This window comes from Mobula hypostoma, chromosome 11 (genome assembly GCF_963921235.1).
Source record: "Mobula hypostoma chromosome 11, sMobHyp1.1, whole genome shotgun sequence".
Taxonomy (NCBI): domain Eukaryota; kingdom Metazoa; phylum Chordata; class Chondrichthyes; order Myliobatiformes; family Myliobatidae; genus Mobula; species Mobula hypostoma.
In genome coordinates, this window is record NC_086107.1 from 1,193,375 (window position 1) to 1,219,586 (window position 26,212).

Here is a 26,212-nt window from a genome sequence, read left to right on the forward strand (position 1 = left end):
TTACAATAGCACTGGAGAGAGATAGGAACAGACAAGTTAGAAAAGCATTTAATTGGAGTAAGGGGAAATATGAGGCTATCAGGCAGGAACTTGGAGGCTTAAATTGGGCACAGATGTTCTCAGGGAAAGGTACGGAAGAAATGTGGCAAATGTTCAGGGGATATTTGTGTGAAGTTCTGCATAGGTACATTCCAATGAGACAGGGAAGTTATGGGAGGGCACAGGAACCATGGTGTACAAAGGTTGTAGTAAATCTAGTCAAGAAGAAAAGAAAAGCTTACAAAAGGTTCAGAGAGCTAGGTAATGTTAGAGATCTAGAAGATTATAAAGCTAATAGGATTAGATTAGATTATGAGAACACGCAGTCCTCGTTTATTGTCATTTAGAAATGCATGCACGCATTAAGAAATGATACAATGTTCCTCCTGAGTGATATCACAGAAAAACAGGTCAAACCAAAGACTAACACTGACAGAACCACATAATTATAACATATAGTTACAGCACTGCAAAGCAATACTATAATTTGATAAAGAGCGGATCATGGGCACAGTAAAAAAAGTCTCAAAGTCCCGATCGACTCCTGAATCCCCGATAGCAGGCGGCAAAAGGGAGAAACTCCCTGCCATAAACCTCCAGGCACCAACAACTGCTGATGCATTGGAAGCACCCGACCACAGCCGACACTGAGTCCGTCCCTCCAAAAACTTCGAGCCTCCGACCAGACCCTCCAATACAGCCTCCCGAGCGCCATCGACCTCACCCCGGCCACTGAAACAAGCAAAGTCGAGGATTCGGGACCTTCTCCTCCAGAGATTCCGGTTACTACACAGTAGCAGCAGCAGCAAAAGCGGGCATTTCAGAAGTTTCTCCATACTCTCACATCTGTCTCCATCAATCAGAATTGTTCACGGTACCCTACTTGACACATAACAAATATCATTCACCGCAGTGGCCGCATGTGCTACGTCCTGTTGCCATCTTCTCCTCCTCCCTCTAGGAAGGAGCTTAAGAAGGAAATTAGGAGAATCAGAAGGGGTCATGAGAAGGCCTTGGCGGACAGAATTAAGGAAAACACCAAGGCATTCTACAAGTATGTGAAGAGCAAGAGGATAAGACATGAAAGAATAGGACATATCAAGTGTGACAATGGAAAAGTGTGTATGGAACCGGAGGAAACAGCCGAGGTACTTAATGAATACTTTACTTCAATATTCACTATGGAAAAGGATCTTGGTGATTGTAGTGATGACTTGCAGCAGACTGAAAAGCTTGAGCATGTAGATATTAAGAAAGCAGATGTGCTGGAGCTTTTGGAAAGCATCAAGTTGGATAAATCACCGGGATCGGATGAGATGTACCCCAGGCTACTGTGGGAGGTGAGGGAGGAGATTGCTGAGCCTCTGGCGATGATCTTTGCATCATCAGTGGGGACAGGAGAGCTTCCGGCGGGTTGGAGGGTTGCGGATGTTGTTCCCTTATTCAAGAAAAGGAGTAGAAATAGCCCAGGAAATTATAGACCAGTGAGTCTTACCTCAGTGGTTGGTAAGTTGGTGGAGAAGATCCTGAGAGGCAGGATTTATGAACATTTGGAGAGGTATAATATAATTAGGAATAGTCAGCATGGCCTTGTCAAGGGCAGGTCGTGTCTTACGAGCCAGATTGAATTTTTTGAGGATGTGACTAAACACATTGACGAAGGAAGAGCAGTATATGTAGTGTATATGGATTTCAGCAAGGTATTTGATAAGGTACCCCATACGAGGCTTATTGAGAAAGTAAGGAGGCATGGGATCCAAGGGGACATTGCTTTGTGGATCCAGAACTGGCTTGCCCACAGAAGGCAAAGAGTGATTGTAGACAGGTCATATTCTGCATGGAGGTCGGTGAGCAGTGGTGTGCCTCAGGGATCTATTCTGGGACCCTTACTCTTCATGATTTTTATAAATGACCTGGACAAGGAAGTGGAGGGATGGGTTAATAAGTTTGCTGATGACACAAAGGTTGGGTGTGTTGTGGATAGTGTGGAGGGCTATGAGAGGTTACAGCGGGACATTGATAGGATGCAAAACTGGGCTGAGAAGTGGCAGATGGAGTTCAACCCAGATAAGTGTCAGATGGTTCATTTTGGTAGGTCAAATATGATGGCAGAATATAGTATTAATGGTAAGACTCTTGGCAGTGTGGAGGATCAGAGGGGTCTTGGGGTCTGAGTCCACAGGACGTTCAAAGCAGCTGCATAGCTGCTGGTTAAGAAGGCATACAGTGTACTGGCCTTCATCAATCATGGAATTCAATTTAGGAGCTGAGAGGTAATGTTGCAGCTATATAGGACCCTGGTCAGACCCCACTTGGAGTACTGTGCTCAGTTCTGGTCGCCTCACTACAGGAAGGATGTGGAAACCATAGAAAGGGTGCAGAGGAGATTTACAAGGATGTTGCCTGGATTGGGGAGCATGCCTTATGAAGACAGGTTGAGTGAACTTGGCCTTTTTTCCTTGGAGCGACGGAGAGTGAGAGGTGACCTGATAGAGGTGTATAAGATGATGAGAGGCACTGATTGTGTGGAGAGTCGCAGGCTTTTTCCCAGGGGTAAAATGGCTGCCACAAGAGGGCACAGGTTTAAGGTGCTTGGAAGTAGGCACAGAGGAGATGTCAGGGGTAAGTTTTTTTACGCAGAGAGTGGCCAGCAATGGTGGTGGAGGCAGATATGATAGGTCTTTTAAGAGACTTTTGGATAGGTACATGGAGCGTAGAAAAATAGAGGGCTATGGGTAACCCTAGTAACTTCTCAGGTAGGGACATGTTCGGCACAACTTTGTGGGCTGAAGGGTCTGTATTGTGCTGCAGGTTTTCTATGTTTCTAAGTATGGAATGGTCAGTGTCATTTCATCCACCCAATGGAAAATGGAGAGGAATGGACAGGAATTTGATGGACTGAATGGCCTCATGGCTTCCATAGATCCAGAACCATTCCGACAAGGCCAACAAAGCCAATATTATATTAGGTAACATACCAACATGTTTATGACCGTTTGCAATGCAGTGGATTCCGGTTAATTGGGACACATTGGGGCTGGAGTAACATTTTGGCCCAGTTAAGCTGCTGCCCCAATTAGCCAAAGTTTCACGGAAATATTTAAAAAGGTATATAAAAAAAGATTACTACCATTCACTGAGTATCAAATTATATATTTAAATGAAATACATAACAAATTAGAACAATACAAATATTACTGCGGTACTCTAAAACTATGTATTCGTTCCTAACAGTTATCGACGGAAGAATTCATCCAGTGTATTCTGCTGTGTTCTTTTGATTGACTTGTGAATGAAGAAAATTAACTCAGACACCTAGTGAAGACAATGGACTGCCTTCATATAATGCTTTCAGCAACTGATTCCCACAAATCTTCACTTTTATTGTAACATTCAAGATGATTGTACATACCTTCAAATTCTTTATAGTTCCTAACTCTTAAGTCGTGAAATCATTTCAATTTCACTCCCGGCCATTTCTGGCATCTCCAATTCTGACTGTTTGAAACTGCAGTGAGCAAAACAGTTCTGAATTGTCTTACTGTTTATTTCTCGCCAACTATCAAAGTGACAAAAATCACTGCTTTTTGAACACATACACATGCAACTGTCGCTATAAAAGCTTCGCTCTAGGTGCACAGTATTGCGTCTAACAGCCAAACAAATGCATGAGACTGACACTAGTTACCAACTTTTTGGCAAAAGACTCCTGTCTTAATTAAGTGGCAGTGTCCCAAATAAACAAAAGGATTGCTGGCTATCTTCTCCATTAGTTTTTGTTCTTTAAGAGTTATCCCAAATAAGCAGCAGCCCAAGTTATCTGGTGGTCAAATTAACTGGAATCCGCTATTTTTAAATAATCTGTACATCCTGTGTTTGATTAGAGAGAAGTTTGGATAAATACATGGATGCGAGGGGTAGAGTTCCGGTGCAGGTTAATAAGACTAGGTAGATAGATAGATACTTTATTGATCCCAAAGGAAATTACAGTGTCACAGTTGCATTACAAATATACAGATATACAGATATTAGAACAGAAGTAAGAAAGAATTAAAAAAAAGTTACCCCAAACATCTAACAGAAGGGGATATCACTTCCCCAGCTATAGGTTGACATCATAGATCCTACTGGCTGAGGAAGAGAATGACCTCATATAACACTCTTTGGAGCAGTGCAGTTATCTCAGTCTATAACTAAAAGTGCTCCTCTGTTCAGACAAGATGGCATGCAGAGGGTGAGGAACATTGTCCAGAATTTAAAAACGCAAACACGAGGAAATCTGCAGATGCTGGAATTTCAAGCAACACACATCAAAGTCTCGGCCCAAAACGTCGACTGTACCCATTCCTAGAGATGCTGCCTGGCCTGCTGCGTTCACCAGCAACTTTTATGTGCGTTGATTGTCCAGAATTGACAGGATTTTCCGTAGGGTTCCTTGCTCTACCACAGCCTCCAGAGTATCCAGTTTGACTCCTTTAACAGAGCCAGACTTTCTAATCAGTTTATTGAGCCTGTTAGCACCACCTGTGTTGATGCCATTGACCCTCATACACACTGCACAGAAGATTGTACCGGTGGCAACAGACTGTGAGAACATGTGAAGGAGAGGCCTGCATATTGCAAAGGACCTCAGTCTCCTCAGGAAGTAGAGGTGACTCTTGTATACAGCCTGTGTTGGTGCTCCACTCAAGACTGTTGTCCAGGTGCACCCACAGGTATTTGTAGGTCCTCACCACATTCACATCCTCACCATCAATAGTAACAGGGAGCAGTGCAGGATTAGTCTTCCTAAAGTCCATCACCATCTTTGTCTTACTGATGTTGAGCTGCAGATGATTCAGCTTACACCGTTTGACAAAGTCCTCCACCAGGGCCCCGTATTCATCCTCCCGTCCTCCCTTTATACACCCAACTATTGCTGAATCATCAGAGAATTTTGGCAGATGACATGACTCAGTGTGGTACCTAAAGTCCAAGGTATACAGGGTAAATAGGAAGGGAGTCCCTGTGGGGCCCCAGTGCTGCTTTTATCCATGTCTGACACTCAGCTCTGAAGCGGTACAAACGGACCTTTTCTCCCAGCAATGAGGGTTGTATGTTATTGAAGGAACTTGAGAAATCAAAAAACATGATTCTCACAGTGCTCCCCTGCTTATCCAAACAGGAGTAGGTTCTATTCAGCAGGTAGATGACAGCATCATCGACTCCAATGTGCTCCTGGTAGGCAAACTGCACGGGACTGAAAGCTTATCTGACCAGGAGCTAGGACCAGCCTCTCTAGAGTCTTCATGGTGTGTGAAGACAGGGCTACTGTACGGTAGTTATTCAGGACTTTCGTTTGGCCCTTCTTGGGTATTGGGACCACCCATGATCTTTTCCACACAGTCAGGCTGAGACTCTGATTGAAAATGTGCTGGAGAACTCCACACAGCTGCCCAGCACACTCCTTCAGAACCTTGGGGTTCACACCATCCGGTCCCAATGCTCTGCCAAACCTGAGTTTTCCCAGAGCCCTTCTCACCTGCTCAGTGGTGAAGTTGAGTCCATGATGACTGGGGAGCTGATGGAAGGTGGGGGCTGGGGGAGATGAAGATTGGGACAATAGACATTGGTATGTGGAGGTGTGGATGGTAGGACCAGAGCAAGGAGAGGATGTAGAAGGTGGTGGACAGTGTTGTTCATCCATGGTAGAATAACAGTTCAGCAGAGACTAGATCCTGTTTTGTGCCGTAGTGCCCTATGAGTCTACATCCCCTTCATTCTGAATTGCCATGGCAATCTTTACAAAGATGTGTAACAAACTGACGGCCCTGGCCTTGTGCATTAGGTTTAGGCCAGCAAAGAGCAGGCACGTGTACATGGGCAGAATGGACAGTACAGCTGAATGGTTCCATGTCAACACTGGTGTTGCACTGAGTGCTCAGGCTCCAGCCCTTCCACATTGGAGAGGCTGCAGAGGACTTTCAGGTATGAAAGGGTTAACATATAAGAGTGTTTGATGGCTCTGGGCTGTACTGCTTGAGTTTAGAAAAGTGAGGGGGAATCTCATTGAAATTGATCTTATATTGAAAGGCCTAGGTTGAATGGATGTGGAGAGGATGCTTTCTATAGTGGAGGAGTCTCGGACCAGAGGGAATAACCTCAAAATAGCAGGACATCCATTTAGAACAGAGATGAGGAGGAATCTCCTTAGTCAGAGGGTGGTGAATCTGGAATTCATCGTCACAGATGGCTGTGAAGGCCAAGTCATTGGGTATATTTAAGGATACCTCCTCTTATTTACCCCTCGATCGTGACCCCACTAAGGAGTACCAGGCCATTGTCTCCCACACCATCACTGACTTTATCCGCTCAGAGGATCTCCCATCCACTGCTACCAACCTTATAGTTCCCACACCCCGCACTTCCCGTTTCTACCTCCTACCCAAGATCCACAAACCTGCCTGTCCTGGCCGACCTATTGTCTCAGCTTGCTCCTGCCCCACCGAACTCATTTCTGCATACCTCGACACTGTTTTATCACCCCTTGTTCAATCCCTTCCGACCTATGTTCGTGACATTTCTCACGCTCTTAAACTTTTCGATGATTTTAAGTTCCCTGGCCCCCACCGCTTTATTTTCACCATGGATGTCCAGTCCTTATATACTTCCATCCCCCATCAGGAAGGTCTCAAAGCTCTAAGCTTCTTTTTGGATTCCAGACCTAATCAGTTCCCCTCTACCACCACTCTGCTCCGTCTAGCGGAATTAGTCCTTACTCTTAATAATTTCTCCTTTGGCTCCTCCCATTTCCTCCAAACTAACGGTGTAGCTATGGGCACCCGTATGGGTCCTAGCTATGCCTGCCTTTTTGTTGGGTTTGTGGAACAATCTATGTTCCGTGCCTATTCTGGTATCTGTCCCCCACTTTTCCTTCGCTACATCGACGACTGCATTGGCGCTGCTTCCTGCACGCATGCAGAACTCGTTGACTTTATTCCTTTGCCTCCAACTTTCACCCTGCCCTCAAGTTTACCTGGTCCATTTCCGACACCTCCCTCCCCTTTCTAGATCTTTCTGTCTCTGTCTCTGGAGACAGCTTATCCACTGATGTCTACTATAAGCCTACTGACTCTCACAGCTATCTGGACTATTCCTCTTCTCACCCTGTCTCTTGCAAAAACGCCATCCCCTTCTCGCAATTCCTCCGTCTCCGCCGCATCTGCTCTCAGGATGAGGCTTTTCATTCGAGGACGAAGGAGATGTCTTCTTTTTTTAAAGAAAGGGGCTTCCCTTCCTCCACTATCAACTCTGCTCTTAAACGTATCTCCCCCATTTCACGTACATCTGCTCTCACTCCATCCTCCCACCACCCCACTAGGAATAGGGTTCCCCTGGTCCTCACCTACCACCCCACCAGCCTCCGGGTCCAACATATTATTCTCCGTAACTTCCGCCACCTCCAACGGGATCCCATCACTAAGCACATCTTTCCCTCCCCCCCCTCTCTGCATTCCGCAGGGATCGCTCCCTACACAACTCCCTTGTCCATTCGTCCCCCCCATCCCTCCCCACTGATCTCCCTCCTGGCACTTATCCGTGTAAGCGGAACAAGTGCTACACATGCCCTTACACTTCCTCCCTTACCACCATTCAGGGCCCCAAACAGTCCTTCCAGGTGAGGCATCACTTCACCTGTGAGTCGACTGGGGTGATATACTGCGTCCGGTGCTCCCGATGTGGCCTTTTATATATTGGTGAGACCCGACGCAGACTGGGAGACCGCTTTGCTGAACATCTACGCTCTGTCCGCCAGAGAAAGCAGGATCTCCCAGTGGCCACACATTTTAATTCCACATCCCATTCCCATTCTGACATGTCTATCCACGGCCTCCCCTACTGTAAAGATGAAGCCACACTCAGGTTGGAGGAACAACACCTTATATTCCGTCTGGGTAGCCTCCAACCTGATGGCATGAACATCGACTTCTCTAACTTCCGCTAAGGCCCCACCTCCCCCTTGTACCCCATCTGTTACTCATTTTTATGCACACATTCTTTCTCTCCCTCTCCTTTTTCTCCCTCTGTCCCTCTGAATATACCTCTTGCTCATCCTCTGGGTCACCCCCCCCCTCCTTTTCTTTCTTCCCGGACCTCCTGTCCCATGATCCTCTCGTATCCCCTTTTGCCTATCACCTGTCCAGCTCTCGGCTCTATCCCTCCCCCTCCTGTCTTCTCCTATCATTTTGGATCTCCCCCTCCCCCTCCAACTTTCAAATCCTTTACTCACTCTTCCTTCAGTTAGTCCTGACGAAGGGTCTCGGCCTGAAACGTCAACTGCACCTCTTCCTATAGATGCTGCTTGGCCTGCTGCGTTCACCAGCAACTTTGATGTATGTTGTTGGTATATTTAAGGGAGAGGTTGATAGGTTGCTGATTAGTAAGGGTGTCAAATGTTATGGGGAGAAGCCAAAAGAATAGGGTTAAGATAGATAATAAATCTGCCATGATGTAATGGCAGAGCAGCCTCAAGGGGCTGGATGATCTAATTCTGCTCCTATCTAACCATATAATAGTTACAGCACGGAAACAGGCCATCTCTGCCCTTCTAGTCCGTGCCGAACACTTACTCTCACCTAGTCCCACCGACCTGCACTCAGCCCATAACCCTCCATTCCTTTCCTGTCCATAACCTATCTGTCTTATGGTCTTATTTATGGTCAACATTCCAATACTAACAATATAAATAAGTATTGATGCCAGCACATAGTTCAGTTTGTCCTGAGTCAGTGGGAAGGAAGGCAGGGAGATGAACATTGCAGGCATACCGCAAGGGGCGTCTGCATTCAACAGATTGCCTATTTACTATGATGAACTCAATTGGCTCAATGGCCTAATTTTCCTCCCATGTCTTATAGTCTACTACTTTGATTGGTAGCAGAGTGCAATGAAGCTGTGTAGAATGAAAAGAAATGAAGTGAGAAGAATGAAACAAGGGGTTGGACAAATGGGTTGTTTCTCTGGAGCAGCGGAGGATAAGGGGAGGTTTATAAGCTTTTGAGAGGCATAGATAGAGCAGAAAGACAGTAACTTTTTCCAAGAGTTGAAAATTCTAATACCAGAGAGCATGTATTTAAGGTGAGAGGGGATAACTTCAAATAAGATGTGAGAGGAAAGTTTTTTTTAACAGTTTGGTGGGAGCCTAGAATGCATGGCCTGGGGTGGTGGTAGAGGCAGATACGTTAGAGACTTTTTAAGAGATGTTTAGATAGACACATGAATGTGAGGAAAATGGGAGGGTATGGATATTGTGCAGGCAGAAGAGATTAGTTTAGTTAGGCATCTGATGACTAATTTCATAGGTTCCGCAAAACATTGTGAGACGAAGGGTATGTCCTGTGCTGTACGTTTTAACTATAGCTCCGATTCCATGGAATCGGAGTAAACCCCTTTAATCCTTCCTAAAGTGTACTGCCCACATCTGAATATACTTCTCCAATGAGGTGAACAGTGGTCCAGTTTTGATCAAAACTTGTTGTAAAGACCATGATCTCTGTTGCTTTGTAAACCACTTTCTCAACCCATCTTACCCCTCCAACAAGGTATGCACACAGATTCTTATACCGCTTATCTCCCAGTTCTTATACCGCTTTTCAAACTGTTCCCTATTAAGAGATTCTGCAGATGCTGGAAATCCAGAACAACGCAAACAAAATTAAGATGAGGTTTCAGGGTACTTGGAGACTAATGATAAAATAAGACAAAGTCAGCATAGTTTCTGTAAAGGGAAATCCTACTGAACAAATCTGTTAGAATTTTTTAAGGAAGTAACAAGCAAGGTGGACAAAGGAGAGGCAGTGGATGTCATTTACTTGGATTTTCAGAAGGCATTTGATAAGGTGCCACACACGAGGCTGCTTAACAAGATAAAATCCTATGGTGTTACAGGAAAGATACTGGCATGGATAGAGGAATGGCTGACAGGCAGGAGGCAGCGATTGGGAATAAAGGGGGCCTTTCTGGTTGGCTGCCAGTGACCATTGGGACCACTATTTTCACATTGTTTGTCAGTGATTTAGATAATGGAATTGATGGTTTTGTGGCAAAGTCTAAGGATGATACAAAGATAGGTGGAGGGGTAGGTAGTGCTGAGGAAGCAATGTGATTGCAGCAGGAAGAATGGGCAAAAAAGTGGCAGATGGAATACAATGTTGGGAAATGTATAATAATGCATTTTGGTAAAAGGAACAATAGTGCAGACTGTTATCTAAATGGGGAGATGGTTCAAACATCAGCGGTGCAGAGGGGCTTAGGAGTCCTCGTACAAGACTCCCAGAAGATTAATTTAAAATTAATTTACAGGTTGAGTCTGTGGTAAAGATGACAAATGCAATGCTGGCATTTCAAGGGGAATAAAATATATAAATGTAAGGGGTTTCTTCTTTTATGTTACTGCATAGGCTAATTAAAATGGCTTCTTTGTTATGGTAAATGCTGAGAAGGTTCTCTCGCTAGCAGCTTGATTGGGTTATATTATTGATAAGAGAGCAAATGAACCAATAGGTGTCCATGTTATTCTTTCTAGTGTGTCTGTAAGCTATTGTGATGCATGGGTTTTTGGGCAGAAAGTGCGAGAGAGAGAGAGGATGGACAATGGGGTCGGACCCCAAACAGGAGTCAGAGGTCCAGGGTCTTCGGCGAGGAGAGGAGATGAGGACAGACTCGTGTGGAGCGTCTGGTCGACCACCATGGTTGGTCCCAGGCGGCGGGTCGAGGTAGTCAGAGGGGATCGAATGGTGAAGAGAGGATCGTTACTAGAGCTCCAACTGTTTTGTGCACGAAGAGATTGAACTTTGATAAGTGTGGCACCTTTTATTTTCCTTTTATATTTTATCTCTATTAATTATATGGTTCCAGTAATCTCTACAAACTGTAATTCATTTAATTGTATATGGTGTATTGTCTGTTATTTGGCGGGGTGGGGAACATCACACAGCATCCACCCAAACTTGATTACCTAGTTTGGCGGGGCCGAGGGCTGTTTCACTAGACGACAGCGAGTTGAACAACCCTGAGGCTTCCCGGGGGGGGGGGGCGCTACATAAACAAGGGGATAATGTTAAGCCTTTATAAGACACTAGTCAGGCTGCACTTGGAGTATTGTCAACAGTTTTGGGCCCCATATCTCAGAAGAATGTGTTGTCATTGGAGAGTCCAGAGGAGGTTCACGAGGATGATTCTGGGAATGAAGGGGTTAACGTATGAGGAGTGTTTGGCAGCTTTGGGCCTGTACTCACTAGGAAGAAGAATGCCGGGAGGGGGGATTTCATTAAAACCTACCGAATGTAGATAGGGTGGATGTGGAAAGCATGTTTCCTTTTGTGGGGGTATCCAGAACGAGAGGGCACAGTCTCAAAATTAAGGATTGTGAGCACCTCAGTTGAGGATCTTTTAGAACAGAGGTAAGGAGGAATTATTTTTAGCCAGAGTGTAGTGAATCTGTGGAATGCTCTGCTACATAGTGTGGTAGAGCTCAAGTCTGTGGGTATATTTAAAGCAGAGGTTGATCGTTTCCTGATCAGCCAGGGCATTAAAAGATCTGGTGAGAAGGCAGGTGTATGGAATTGAGTGGGATCCGGGATCAGCCATGATGGAATGGCGAAGCAGATTCGATAGGCTGAATGGCCTAATTCTGCTTCTATGTCTTATGGTCTTAAAATGCTGAAGGAACTCAGCATCTGTGGACAATATTGCATAATTCCATAGAGTTTGCTTGACCTGTACAGCTCCTCCAACAATTTGTATGTGCTGCCACATATGTATCACCTATTCTCATTCCTCCTACCAAAATGTAACAACTCTCATCTCTCAGTTCTAATGTTCATCTGTCATTTCCACAACTAATAATTTCTCCATAACATCTACCTCCCATAGCATCACAATTCACTCAGTCTGGGTTTTTGTATCATATCTAAATTTGGAAATTATATCCTGCACACCCGAGTCCACCTCACCTGTAGACATCAAATAAAACATTGCTCCAAGCACCAACACACAGGAACATAAGAAGCAAGAAGCATGTACAAAATTATGAGGAGTATAGATAGGGTAAATGCAAGTAGGCTATTTCCACTGTGGTTGGGTTGAACAACTAAGTCATGGGTTACGGGTTAAAGGTCAAAAGTTGAAGGGGAACTTCACTCAAAGGATGGTGAGAGTAGGGAACAAGCTGCCAGTGCAAGTGGTGAATGCGATTTCGATTTCAATGTTCAATAGAAGTTAGACAGATACATGAATGGGGAGGTATGGAGGACAATGGTCCAGGTGCAGGTTGATGGGACTAGGCAGTTTAAATGATTTGGCATGAACTGAATGGGCAGAAGGGCCTGTTTCTGTTCTGTACTTTTCTATGACTCTAGGAGCAGAGTAGATTAAACTTTAGTGAATCCTGGCTTCACAACAATGCAATTTCAAGTAGGTCCAGAGTATCAGGTTTGGAAACTCAAGTTTATCACTCTCAAATTTAGTCACAGCTTTTTCCCCCAAGGGTGGAAATGACTAATCCAAGGGGGCATAATTTTTAAGTGATTGGAGGAAAGTATAGGGGGATATCAGAGGTAGGTTTTCCCCCTACAAAGATGGCAAGTCTGTGGAATACCTTGCTACAGGCAGCTGCAGAGGCCAAATCTTTATGTATATTTACGGCAGAGGTTGATAGATTCTTGTTTGGTCAGGCATGAAAGGATAAGGGGAGAAGGCAGGAGACTGGGGCTGAGAGAAAATTGGATCAGCCATGATGAAATGGCAGAGCAGACTCAATGGACCAAATGGCCTAATTCTGCACCTATATCTTATGGTCTTACGGAGTGCATGGAACATGCCAGTGGCGGAGATGGAGGGAGGAAACATTTACATGACTCTTAGATAGACACATGGATGATAGAAAAATGGAGGCCTATGTGGAAGGAAGGGTTAGATTCTTCTTAGTGTAAGTTAAAAGGTCGGCCAAAGAACCTGTACTCTGCTGTAGTGTTCTATGTTCTCACTGAATCTGAAATCCAGCAATCATTTCCTACATTCTCTTTAGTTTGAGATTAATCATACCATTAAACACCATTGTATTCTTCCTCCAGTCCAGTAAGACCAGAGTCTCACTTCTAACATGTGATAAACATACAATACAGCACAGGGACAGGCTCTTCAACCCACAATGTTGTGCTGAATCAATTAAATTAGTAATCAAATTGCCAACTAAACTAATCTCTTCCAGCTACACAATGTCCCTATCAATCTATTTCCCTCACATAAATGCACCTATCCAAACATCATAAAAGTGTCTAACATATCTGCCCCTACCACCATCCCACAACTCTTCGTGTAAAACAAAAACTTCTCGTATCTCCTTTGAATTTACCCCCTCTCACCTTAAATGCATGTCCTCTGGGAACACTGCAACCCTGGGAAAAAGATATTGTCTATCTAAGTCTTTCATAATCATATAAACCTCTGTCAGATCTTCCATCAGCCTCCACTGTTCCACAGAAAACCAACCAAGTTGGTCCAACCTCCCCTACAGCTCAAACCCTCTAAACCAGGCAGCATCCTGGTAAACCTCTTCTGCACCCCCTCCAAAGCCCCGACATCTTTCCTATAATGGGGCAGCCAGTACTGTATGCAATACTTTAGGTGCCACCTAAATGGAGTTTTATAAAGCTGCAACATAACTTCCTGACTTTGAAACTCAGTGCCTCGACCAATAAAGACAAACATGTCATGTGCCTTCTGAACCCCCCTGTCAACCTGTGTAGCCACTTTCAGGGAGCGATGAACTTGGATCCCAATATCCCTCTACTCCTCACACAAGGAGACACTCTGTTGCTGTGATGCTGATTTGGAGATAAATCCACAAACCAGCTGCATTAATTCTCAGTTGATGTTACAAAGCAGCAGAGCATTGTCATAAACCACCCCAGAAGTTTCTGTCCAGCTGCAATACATCACTCTCTTCTGTGCTTTGCACCTTCTCTGACTGGCTGCAGATGGACCAATCCAATTTACAGAGTGGAGCAGTAAGAGTTAAACTATCAGGCATACTCTATGAAGTCTAGGGCTCGGGATTTGGGCAGTACTGCCACGACTCAGTTCCACCGCTGTCTGTAAGGAGTTTGCATGTTCCACTTGTGACTGCGTGGGTTCCCCCCACATTCCAAAAAATGTCCCGGCTGGGGATAATGAGCAGCAGACAAGCAATTTTGGCAGCAGAAGCATGGCGACATTGCAGGCTGCCCCCAGCACATCCTCAGAGGGTATAGGTCCTTGACACAAAACAATACATTTCACTGTCTGTTTCAATGTTCCAATGTGCATGTGACAAAAAAAGTGAATCTATCAAAATTACAGGGTGAAACATGGCCAGCAGTTCATCCAGAGCTGTCGCCAGCAGCTTCCTTGCAGGTCAGTGCTCGGAAGTTAGCAAATGTGCAATTAGTCAGACGGTCGAATGCTGGCTCACCCAATCCACAGTGAGACTCGGGGCTCAGGCCAGAGTGGGATTAGTCAGGGGGTCGGGGCTGATGTCAGGGATTAATCAGAAGGGTGAATCCTGGCTCACCCAACCTCCCAATCCACAGCAAGACTCGGGGTTCAGGCCGGAGTGAGATCAGTCAGGGGGTCGGGACACAAGTCAGGGATTAGTCAGAGGGTCGAATGCTGGCTCACCCAACCTCCCAATCCACAGCTAGACTCGGGGCTTAGGCCAGAGTGGGATTAGTCGGGGGTCGGGACACAAATCAGGGATTAATCAGAGGGTCGAATGCTGGCTCACCCAACCTCCAATCCACAGCTAGACTCGGGGCTTAGGCCAGAGTGGGATTAGTCAGGGGGTCGGGACCCAAGTCAGGGACTATTTAGACTCAAAGATGATATCATAGATAAGACCATTTCTTCAGATAGAAAAATCAAAAACTAAAGGACATAGAAACCAACAGCGCAGTACAGACACTTCACCCACAATGTTGTGATCAATCTAACCCTTCCCTCCAACATAGCCCTCCATTTTTCTATCATCTATATGCATGTCTACGAGTCTCTTAAATGTCCCTAATGTATGTGCCTCTTCCACTACCCCAGTAGCACGTTCCACACACCCATCACTTTCTGTATAAAGAACCTACCTCTGACATTCCCCCCCCACCCAATCACCTCAAAATTATTCCCCTTCATATGAATCATTTCCCTCCTGGGGAAAATAGCCTCTGGCTGTCCACTCAGTCGATTCCAGCTATCATCCTGTATACCTCTACCAAATCACCTCTCATCCTCCTTCATTCCACAGTAAAAAGCCCTAGTTTGCTCAGCTTATCCTCATAAGACATGCTCTCAGATCCAGGCAGCATCCTGGTAAATCTCCTCTACACCCTCACTCAAGCTTCCAAGTCCATCTAATGAGGCAACCAGAATTGAACTCCATATTCCAGAGGAGACAGGAAGCACTTCAAAAATCAGAGGAAGTGTGGAAGCTTCTGGCCCCAGAATTTTGCACAAACGGAGGACAATTGAAAATACTAAAGCAGAGATGGAATGATTTTTGTTTGGAGAAGAAATGGAACAGAGTCAGCGAATAGTGTTCAGGAATAAATCCAGCACTGTTTCATTGAATGGCAGAGAAGATCCAGGGTCAGAATGGGGCACTGCTACTTCCAGATGACACTTTATGGCATTAAGGGATTCAGATATTAGACCATAAGACTATATGACAAAGGAGCAGAATTAGCCCATTCAGTCCATCGTGTTTGAGCCACTGTTCTAACATGACTGATTTATTAACCCTCTCAACTCCATTCTCCTGCCTTCACCTCATAAACTACGATGCCTTGACTAATCAAGAAACCCCATCCCCCCCCACAATCAGCCTCCACTTTAAATATACCAAATGACTTGGCCTCCTCAACAGTCTCTGACAATGAATTACACAGATTCACCACTGCATGGCTAAAGAAATTCCTCATCTCTGTTCTAAATGGACATCCCTCTATTCTGAGGCTATGCACTCTGGTCCTAGACTTGCCCACTATCGGAAACATCCTTTCTACATCCATTCTATCTAGGTTTTTCAGTATTTGATAGGTTTCAGTGAGATTCCTTTCATTCTTCAAAACTGCAGCATGTACAAGTCGAGTCATCAAGAGCTCCTCATACATTAACCCTTTCATTTCCAGATTCATTTTCATCAGCCTCCTCCGGGCCCTCTCCCATGCCAACACATCTTTTCTTAGATAAAGAGCTTACAATACTCCAAATGCAGCGTGGCCAATGCTTTATATAACCTGAGCATTACATCCTTGCTTTTATATTCTAGTTCTCTTGAAATGAATACTAACGTTGCATTTGTCTTCCTCACTACCAACTCAACCTGCAAGTTAACCTTTAGGGGATCCTGCACAAGGATTTCAGCAAGGCATTTGATAAGGTATGGATTTCAGCAAGACATTTGATAAAGTACCCCATGCAAGGCTTATTGAGAAAGTAAGGAGTCATGGGATCCAAGGGGACATTGCTTTGTGGATTCAGAACTGGCTTGCCCACAGAAGGCAAAGAGTGGTTGTAGATAGATCATATTCTGCATGGAGGTCGGTCACCAGTGGAGTGTCTCAGGGATCTGGGACCCTTACTCTTCGTGATTTTTATAAATGACCTGGATGAGGAAGTGGAGGGATGGATTAGTAAATTTGCTGATGACACAAAGGTTGGAGGTGTTGTGGATAGTGTGGAGGGCTGTCAGAGGTTACAGCGGGACATTGATAGGATGCAAAACTGGGCTGAGAAGTGGCAGATGGAGTTCAACCCAGATAACTGTGAAGTGGTTCATTTTGGTCAGTCAAATATGATGGCAGAGTATAGTTTTAAGGTAAGACTCTTGGCAGTGTGGAGGATCAGAGGGATCTTGGGGTCCAAGTCCACAGGACGCTCAAAGCAGCTGCGCAGGTTGACTCTGCGATTAAGAAGGCATACGATGTATTGGCCTTCATCAATCGGGGAATTGAATTTAGGAGCCGAGGTAATGTTGCAGCTATATAGGACCCTGGTCAGACCCCACTTTGGAGTACTGTGCTCAGTTCTGGTCACCTCACTACAGGAAGGATGTGGAAGCAATAGAAAGGTGCAGAGGAGATTTACAAGGATGTTGCCTGGATTGGAGAGCATGCCTCATGAGAATAGTTTGAGTGAACTCTGCCTTTTCTCCTTGGAGCGACAGAGGATGAGAGGTGACCTGGTAGAGGTGTATAAGGTGATGAGAGGCATTGATCACTTGGATAGTCACAGGCTTTTTCCCAGGGCTGAAATGGTTGCCACAAGAGGACACAGGTTTAAGGTGCTGGGGAGTAGGTACAGAGGAGATGTCAGGGGTACGTTTTTTACTCAGAGAGTGGTGAGTGCGTGGAATGGGCTGCCGGCAACGGTGGTGGAGACGGATATGATAGGGTTTTTTAAGAGACTTTTGGATAGGTACATGGAGCTTAGATAAGCCTAGTAATTTCTAAGGTAGGGACATGTTCAGCACAACTTTGTGGGCCGAAGGGCCTGTATTGTGCTGTAGGTTTTCTATGTTCTATGAATCCATGTCCCTTTGTACCTCTGATTTTTGGATTTTCTTCCTGTTTTGAGTACATTCTCAGAAATTTGAAGTCAAGTTGGAAAAGTCTTTAAGGCACAGTTACACTGAATGTCAGAACAGTTTAGAGTCACAGAGTCAAAGAGAAGCACAGCACAGAAACAGGCCCTTCAGCCCACCTAGTCATGCTGAAACTATTTAAATTGTCTACTCCCATCGATCTGCACAGGACCATAGCCCTCTATACCCCTACCATTCACGTATCTATCCAAATTTCGCCTAAACATTGAAATCGAGCTCACATGCACCGCTTCTGCTGGCAGCTCATTCCACACTCTCACAACCCTCTGAGTGAAGAAGTTTCCCCTCATGTTCCCCTTAACCTTTCACCCTTAACCCATGACTTCTGGTTGTAGTCCCACCCAACCTCAGTGGAAAAAAATTTGCATTTCCCCTATCTACATCCCTTATAATTTTGTATACCTCTATCAAATCTCCTCTCAATCTTCTACGTTCCAAGTAATAAAGTCCTAGCTTATTCAATCTTTCTTCGTAACTGACGTCCTCCAGATCCAACAACATCCTTGTAAATTTTCTCTGTACTCTTTCAACCTTGTTTACATCTTTTCTGTAGGCGGGTGACCAAAACCACACATAATATTCCAAATCAGGCCTCACCAGTGTCTTACAACTTCAACATAACATCCCAGCTCCTGCATTCAGTACTTTCATTTATGAAGGCCACTGAGCAAACAGCTTTATGACCTTATCTACCTGTGACGGCACTGTCAACAAATTATAGTTCTGTATTCCCACATCCCTTTGTTCCACCACACTCCTCAGTGCCCTACCATTCACTATGTAAGACCTACCAAAGTGCAAAACCTCAAACTTGTCTGCATTAAATTCCATCTGCCGTTTTCTTACTTTTACAGCCGATGCAAATCATTTTGTAAGCCATGACAGCCTTCTTTGCTGTTCACTACACCCCCAATCTTGATGTCATCTGCAAATTTGCTGATCCATTTAAACACATTATCATCCAGATCATTGATACAGATGACAAACAACAAGGGACCTAACACCAATCCCTGCTGCACACCACTACACACAGGCCTCCAGTCAGAGAAGCAACCATCTACTACCGCACTCTGCCTTCTCCAACAAAGCCCAATATCTAATCTATTTTACTACCTCATCCTGAATGCTGAGTGAATGAACCTTCTTGACCAACCTCCCATGCAGGACCTTGTCAACTGCTTTGCTAAAGTCCATGTAGACAACAGCCACTGCCTTGCCTTCATTAACTTTCCTGGTAACCTCCTCAAAAAAACTCTATATGATTGGTTAGACATGATCTACCATGCACAAAGCCATGCTGACTTAACCTTAATCAGTCCATATCTATTCAAACACTTAAATATCCAGTCCCTTAGAATGTCTTCCAATAACTTTCCCAGACTTACTGGCCTATAATTTCCTGGATTATGTTCAGAGCCACTATTAAACAGCAGAACAAAACTGGCTATTCTCCAATCCTCTGGTACCTCTCCTGTTGCCAAGTATGATTTAAATATCTCTGCTGGGGCCCCAGAAATTTCTGCACTTGCCTCCCGCAGGGTCGATGGGAGCCCCTTGCTAGGCCCTGGGAATTTATCCACCTTGATTTGCCTCAGGATTGCCTCCTCCCCCGTCATCTGTATAAGGTTCAGGAAGTTGAGACCGCTTTGCTTCACTTCTATGGACTCTATATTCATCTCCTGAGTAAATACAGATGCAAAAAAAAAAATTAAGATCTCCCCTAGCTGTTTTGGCTCCACACACAAATTACCATTCTGGTCTTACAAAGGACAAATTTTGTCTGTTGCAATCCTTTTGCTCTTAATAGATCTACAGAATCCCTTGGGATTTTCTTTCACCTTGTCTGCTGGAGCAACTTCATGCCTTCTTTTAGCCTTCTGATTTCCTTCTCTTGCATTTTTTATATTCCATAAGTAGCTCATTTGTTCCTGCTTGCCTATAACCTGAAATGGAACTTCTTTTGTCTCTAACCCAGGACCTCAACACCTGTTGAAACAAAGGATCCCTGCACTTGTTATCTTTACCTTTTATTCTGACACACACATACAAGCTTGGCACTTTCAAAAGTGTCATTTTTTAAGGTCTCCCACTTGCCACCTTTGCCAGAAAACAGCCTGTCCCAATCCACATTTCTGATACCATCAAAATTGGTCTTCCTCCAATTTAGAATCTCAACTTGTGGACCAGACCTACCTTTTTGCATATTTACTTTGAAACTAATGGCATTGTGGTCACTAAATGTGAAATGTTCCCCTACACAAAATTCTGATATCTGCCCTGTCTCATTCCCACATAGCAGATCCAGCATTGCATGCTCTCTCATTGGGACTTCTACGTACTGATGAAGGAAACTTTCCTGAACACTTTTGACAAACTCTATTCCATCTAGTCCCTTTACAGATAGGTAGGTAGATACTTTATTGATCCCAAAGGAAATTACAGTGTCACAGTAGCATTACAAGTGCACAGATATACAAATATTAGAAGAGAAGTAAGAAAGAATAAAAAATAAATTACCTCAAATAGTCTGACAGGAGGGGCTCATCATTTCCCTGGCTATAGGTTGACTCATTATAGAGCCTAATGGCCGAGGGTAAGAATGACCTCATTTTGCGCTCTTTGGAGCAGCGCAGTTGTCTTCGTCTATTACTCAAAGTGCTCCTCTGTTCAGCCAAGGTGGCAGGCAGAGGGTGAGAAACATTGTACAGAATTGCCAGGATATTCCGTAGGGTCCTTTGTTCTACCACAGCCTCCAGTGTGTCCAGTTTGACGCTTATAAACAGAGCCAGTCTTTTTAATCAATTTACTGAGCCTGTTGGCATCACCTGTGTTGATGCCATTGCCCACTGCACAGAAGACTGCACTGGCGACAACAGTATGGGATTCCAAGTCAAAATGTGGAGGGAAGTTAAAATCACCTACTATAGTAACCTTATGTTTCTTGCAACAGTCTGAGATATCTTTATAAGTTTGTCCCTCTAAATCCCTTGGACTACTGAATGGTCTTTAACATGGTCATACCTTTCGTAGTTCTCCAGTTCCACACATAACACCTTACTAGATGAGTTTTCCAGTCTGTCCTGACTGAGCACAGCCGTGACATTTTCCTCTATTAGCAACGCCACCCCTCCTCCTTTAATCCAGCCTGCTCTAAAACGATGGAACCCTGGAATATTAAGCTGCCAGTGCTAACTCTCCTGTAACCAAGTCTCACTAAGGCATACAATCTCATAATTCAAGTGTTGATCCATGCCCTGAATTCATTTGCCTTCCCTACGATACTTGTTGCATTGAAAAATACATAGCACAGGACACTAGTTGCACCATGCTCAACCTTTTGATTCCTAACTTTGTCTGAGGTCTTACCAACATCTGTCTCCACAACTTCTCCACTAACTTTGCTAGCACTCTGGTTCCCAATCCCCTGCAATTCTAGTTTAAACCTCACCTTGCAGCATTAACAAATCTTCTAAACCTTCCTGCTAGAATATTAGTCCCCCTCCAGTTCAGATGCAAACCACCCTTTTTGTACAGGTCCTACCTTCCCTGGAAGAGAACCCAATGATTCAAAAATCTTACGTCCTCCATGCTTGGTTGCTGGTGAAAGCTCCAAGAAACTGCCGTGCTTGGCTGCTTTTCCTATGCAGTCAGTGGACCTAATGAAATTCTCTCCTGAAGCTTCTGATCTCCCGATTGGCCACTGGTCAGAGTTTGTGGGGCTGTCTGGGGCTACTCTTATTTCTTCCGTCCTCAATAATCTTAAGGTGAGTGGAGGAAAGTATATGGGGGAAGTCAGAAGTTAAGTAATTTTTTTTTTACACAGAGAGTGCGTGGGAAATGCTGGCGGGGTGGTGGTAGAAGCAAACACATTAGAAACATTTAGGAGACTCTTAGATGATAGAAAAATAGAGGGCTATGTAGGAGGGAAGGGTTAGATTGATATTAAAGTAGGTTAAAACGTCAGCACAACATTGCGGGCCAAAGGGCCTTCTGTGTTCAATGGATCCTGTTAGCTGATACCTAATTGTCTGATTTTAATCTGTCTATCGATTAATTGATTTATTTAGTGATACAGCCCAGCAACCCACCTATTTAAACCTCAGTTAATGATGGGACAATTTACATTGACCAATTAACCTACTAACCGGCACGTCTTTGGACTGTGGGAGGAAACCTGAGCACCTGGAGGAAAGCCACATAGTCACAGGAAGGACATACAAACTCCCTACAGTTGACATCAGAATTAAACTGCTAACTCCAACGCCCTGAGCTACTAACTACTACACTACTGTGGTACCCCATATTATATTTGTAGGCCCAGAGAAAGATGCAGGCATTTGTATTCAGGCCTGGAGTTGCTGTAATAAGAGAGGCTGCTTTTATTTTCAAGCAAGCAGCTCTGAACACATTGGCATTGCAGCCCAGCCTCTGGGAGAGCTCGAGATGAGCAGATATTTGCCTGTGGCACTCACCCCTGTAGCTTGGGAGAAGGAGCCGTGCTTGACATCAGTGCTCATGGCCACCTCCCTCAGGCCTTTGGCTGTCCGTTCTAACTGGATGGTGGAGCAGGCTCAGGAGGCTGGGTGGCCTCTCACTCTTGGGCAGATACGGAAGAAATGCCAGAAGATCAGCTGACTGATCAACTTCGCCAGCGTCTGGTCATCTTGTCGGCAGCGTGCCCACGACTATCCAGCTCTAAAGAGAAAGACATTGCTGACAGCCCCAACTCCCACTGATCTCCCATTATTACAAACATCCCTGCAAATAACAACACTGTCACTGTGCTGTGTCAACATCTCGTAAGATCCATCCTGGGCCCAACATATTGATGCAATTACAAAGGCAGCACAACAGGGGCTAGATTTGAGTAGGAGTTTGAGGAGAATTGATATGTCACCAAAGACTCTCCCAAATTTCTACCGTACAGAGGATTCCCACTGGTTACATCACTGTCCGGTGTGGAGGGGCCACTACAAAGGAACAAAAAAGGCTGCAGAAAGTTGTAAGCAGCCAGCTCCATCACCACTACTGAGGATACCTTCAAAAGGTGGTGCCTCAAGAAGGCAGCATCCATCATTAAGGATTCCCATCACCCAGGACATGCCCTCTTCTCATTGCTACCATCAAGGAGATAGTTACAGGAGCTTGAAGAAACACACTCAATGATTCAGGAACAGCTTCTTCCCTTTAGCCCTCAGATTTCTGAATGGACAATGAACCCATCTACACTATCTCACTATTTTTTTACTCTCTTTTTGCATTTTTTTTACATATATATTCCTTATTGTAATTTATTGGATTCATTAGTTGTGCGGGGAGTAGGAGCCTGCTGCACAGGCAACAGTTTACTCTCCATATCGTACTGCCCTGACTTGTGTATCACATAGAGAGCTCGGACACAACATCTATGGTCTACCTCAACAAGCAGCGGGTCTCAAAGCCACATGATGGATCAGCCAGAGGGGAAGAAAATGTGCCCATATTCTGCAAGTTTCAATGGGAAACCCATAGCTCTGTTCCACCCACTGTATCCAATCGAAAAGGTTGAAAATGCAGTACTACAGAGTCAGGTGCAATACAGTCATAGAGCACCACGGCACAGAAACAGCACCTTCAGCCCATCTACTCTATGCCAAACTGTTACTCTGCCACATCCCATTGACCTGCATCTGGTCCTCCATACCCCTACCCTCCATGTACTTTCCATACCTCTCTAGTTCAATCTTTTTAAGGTCCATTTGCTGTCACGAGTGGACACAAAAAATCCCAAAGGCAATCATTCCAAGAACAGGAGTTTTGCCCAGAACCTTGTGCCAAGTATTTATTTAATTAACAGAAATTCAAGCAAGTTATCTCATCATTTTGTGATATGTTGGGGGAACACTACAAAGCTGCCACTTCTCCCATAAAATGACAAAACTTCACTGTAAATTATTTTGAGATATTCTGGAAGGGATATAGAAGCAGAGAAGAAGAGCAAGACTGCTCCAAATGCTATTCCCAAATATGTTACTATGAACAGTCACAAAAATGACCAGATACATTTGCACTTGAGTCAGCATTTTATTAAACCTTTAATAAATCTAAACACAGAAGCGGATAAAAACTCATTGGCTGCATGTATAGGTTCTATCTTTAAGGCATCAAACTGCAAATGTGCCCTATCATTAGCTTGGCCTTCCTCAAAGTATCACTACACACTGCCCCATCTGCAGCCCTATCACTCCAGTTCCCAACAATCTGCCAAATTAGTTTAAACCCTCCCGAATAGCAGTGTTACCCTGAAGGATATTGGTCCCCCTTGGGTTCAGAGCTGGCCTGTAACTCACATCCCCCTTCTGTATACAGAGCTGGTCTGTAACTCAAAGCTCCCTCTGTAATACAGAACTGGCCTGTAACTCACACCCTGATCTGTAATACAGAGCTGGCCCTTAACTCGCACCACCCCCTCACTCTGGAATACAGACCTGGTTCAGAACAGTACACGGAATAAGGCGGAGGAACTCGCAGCACAGTTGCAGATTGACAGGTATGATGTTGTAGGCATCACAAAATCATGTCTGAAAGATTATAGCTGAGAGTTTAATGTCCAAGGATACACATTGTATCGAAAGGATAAGCTGGAAGGCAGAGGGGGTGGTGTTGTTAAAAAAAATGAAATAAAATCATTAGAAAGAGGTGACTTAAGGTCAGAAGGTGCTGAATCATTGTGGATAGAGCTAAGGAACTGCAATGGTAAAAAGACACTGATGGGAGTTGTATACAAACCCCATATAGTAGTAAGGATGCAGCCTCCAAATTACGATAGGAGATAGAAAATGCATGCTAAAAGGGCAATGTTACAATAGTTATGGGGGACTTCAATATGCATGGAGATTGAGAAAATCAGGTTGGTGCTGGATTGCAGGAGGGGAATATCTAGAGTTCCAATGAGATGGCTTTTTAGAGCAGCTCATGGTTGAGCCCACTCGAGGATCAGCTATTCTGGATTGGGTGTTGTTCAATGAACCAGAATTGATTAGAAAGCTTAAGGTAAAAGAACCCTTAGGGACAATTGATCATGATATGATTGAATTCACCCTGAAATTCGAGGAGAAGCTAATGTCAGACGTATCAGTATTACAGTGGAATACTGTAAAGGGAGTTACAGAGGCATGAGACAGGAGTTGGTCAGAACTGATCAGAAAAGAACACTGGCAGGGATGGCAGTAATGGATGGAATTTCTGGAAGCAATTCAGAAGGCACAGGATATTTACATCCCAGACCCAGAGGAAAAAATATTCTAAAGGAAAGATGACACAACTGTGGCTAACAAGAAGACAAAGCCAACAAAAAAGCCAAAGAGAGGGCATATAATAGCAAAAATTAGTGGGAAGTTAGAGGATTGGGAAGCTTTTAAATACCAACAGAAGGCAACTAAAAATGAAATCATTAAGGTGAAGATGGAATATGAAAGTAAGTTAGCCAATAATATTAAAGAGAGTACCAGACATTTCTTCAGGTACAAAAGAGAGGCGAGGGTGGATATCAGACCGCTGGAAAACAATGCCAATCATGGGGCATAACAAGACAGCGGACAAACTGAATTAAGTATTTTGCATCAGTCTTCACTGTGAAAGATGCTAGCAGTATGGTGGTAGTCCAGGTGTCAGGGGGGATGAAGTGTGTGAGGTCACCATAAACAGACAAAAGGTTCTTGGGAAACTGAAAGGTCTGAAGGTAGATAAGTCACCTAGACTTGATGGTGTACACCTCAGAGTTCTGTAAGAGGTGGCTGAAGAGATTGTACAGGCACTAATAATGATCATTCAAGTGTCACTAGAATCGGGAATGGTTCCTCATTCCCCTTCTCTTATGGTCCACTCTCCTCTCCTACCAAATTCCCTCTTCGCCAATGATGTCATGAGCCCTGTGGGCTTGTGCACCTAGATTTGTTAATTGTCGTCTTATGAGTCATTAAGCCCTTAAACTTTCTGTTTAATCTTGTTGAGTTTATTTTGACTGGCACGGGACTCCAAGTGGGGTCTAACTAAGGTCTTACATAGCTGTAACATTACCTCCTGGTTCTTGAACTCAATCCCATAGTTGAAGGCGGCCAACACCCATACGCCTTCTAAACAACACTGTCAACCTGCGCAGCAGCTTTGAGTGTCCTATGGACTGGGGCCCCAAGAACTCACTGATCCTCCGCACTGCCAAGAGTCTTACCATTAATATTATACCTTGTCTTCAGCGGTTTGAACAGGGCACATCTGCGCAACAGCGTGGAGATCAGCCAGTGAGAACAGTGAGAAGAGTTTAAAAAGACAGCTTTATACAGCCGGCTTCAGAGTAGAGGGTGACAGAGTAGGAAGGCTTTGGCTCAACAGGGCTTTGGCGATAACAGATTGAGGCAAGGTAGGTTACCTGTTTAGAATACACATGGCCAAGTGGTTAAGGTATTCGTCTAGTGATTTGAAGGTCACTAGTTCGAGCCTCAGCTGTGGCTGCGTGTTTGTGTC

The 26,212-nt window shown here is 44.5% G+C and overlaps 1 protein-coding gene across 4 annotated transcripts in view; it reads right to left on the reverse strand.

Moving 5' to 3' along the window:
* Positions 1-26,212, reverse strand: part of phrf1 (PHD and ring finger domains 1) — a 225,178-nt gene that overhangs the window by 124,704 nt on the left and 74,262 nt on the right. Inside the window, exon 1 of one of the 4 annotated variants that reach the window (XM_063061551.1) lies at positions 22,183-22,354. The exons of the other annotated variants lie outside the window; for them this stretch is intronic. Coding sequence (XP_062917621.1) covers positions 22,183-22,217 — 35 coding nt within the window. The 5' untranslated portion in view covers positions 22,218-22,354. Of the gene's footprint in view, positions 1-22,182; positions 22,355-26,212 lie in introns of those variants that run through there. 4 annotated transcript variants of the gene reach the window in all.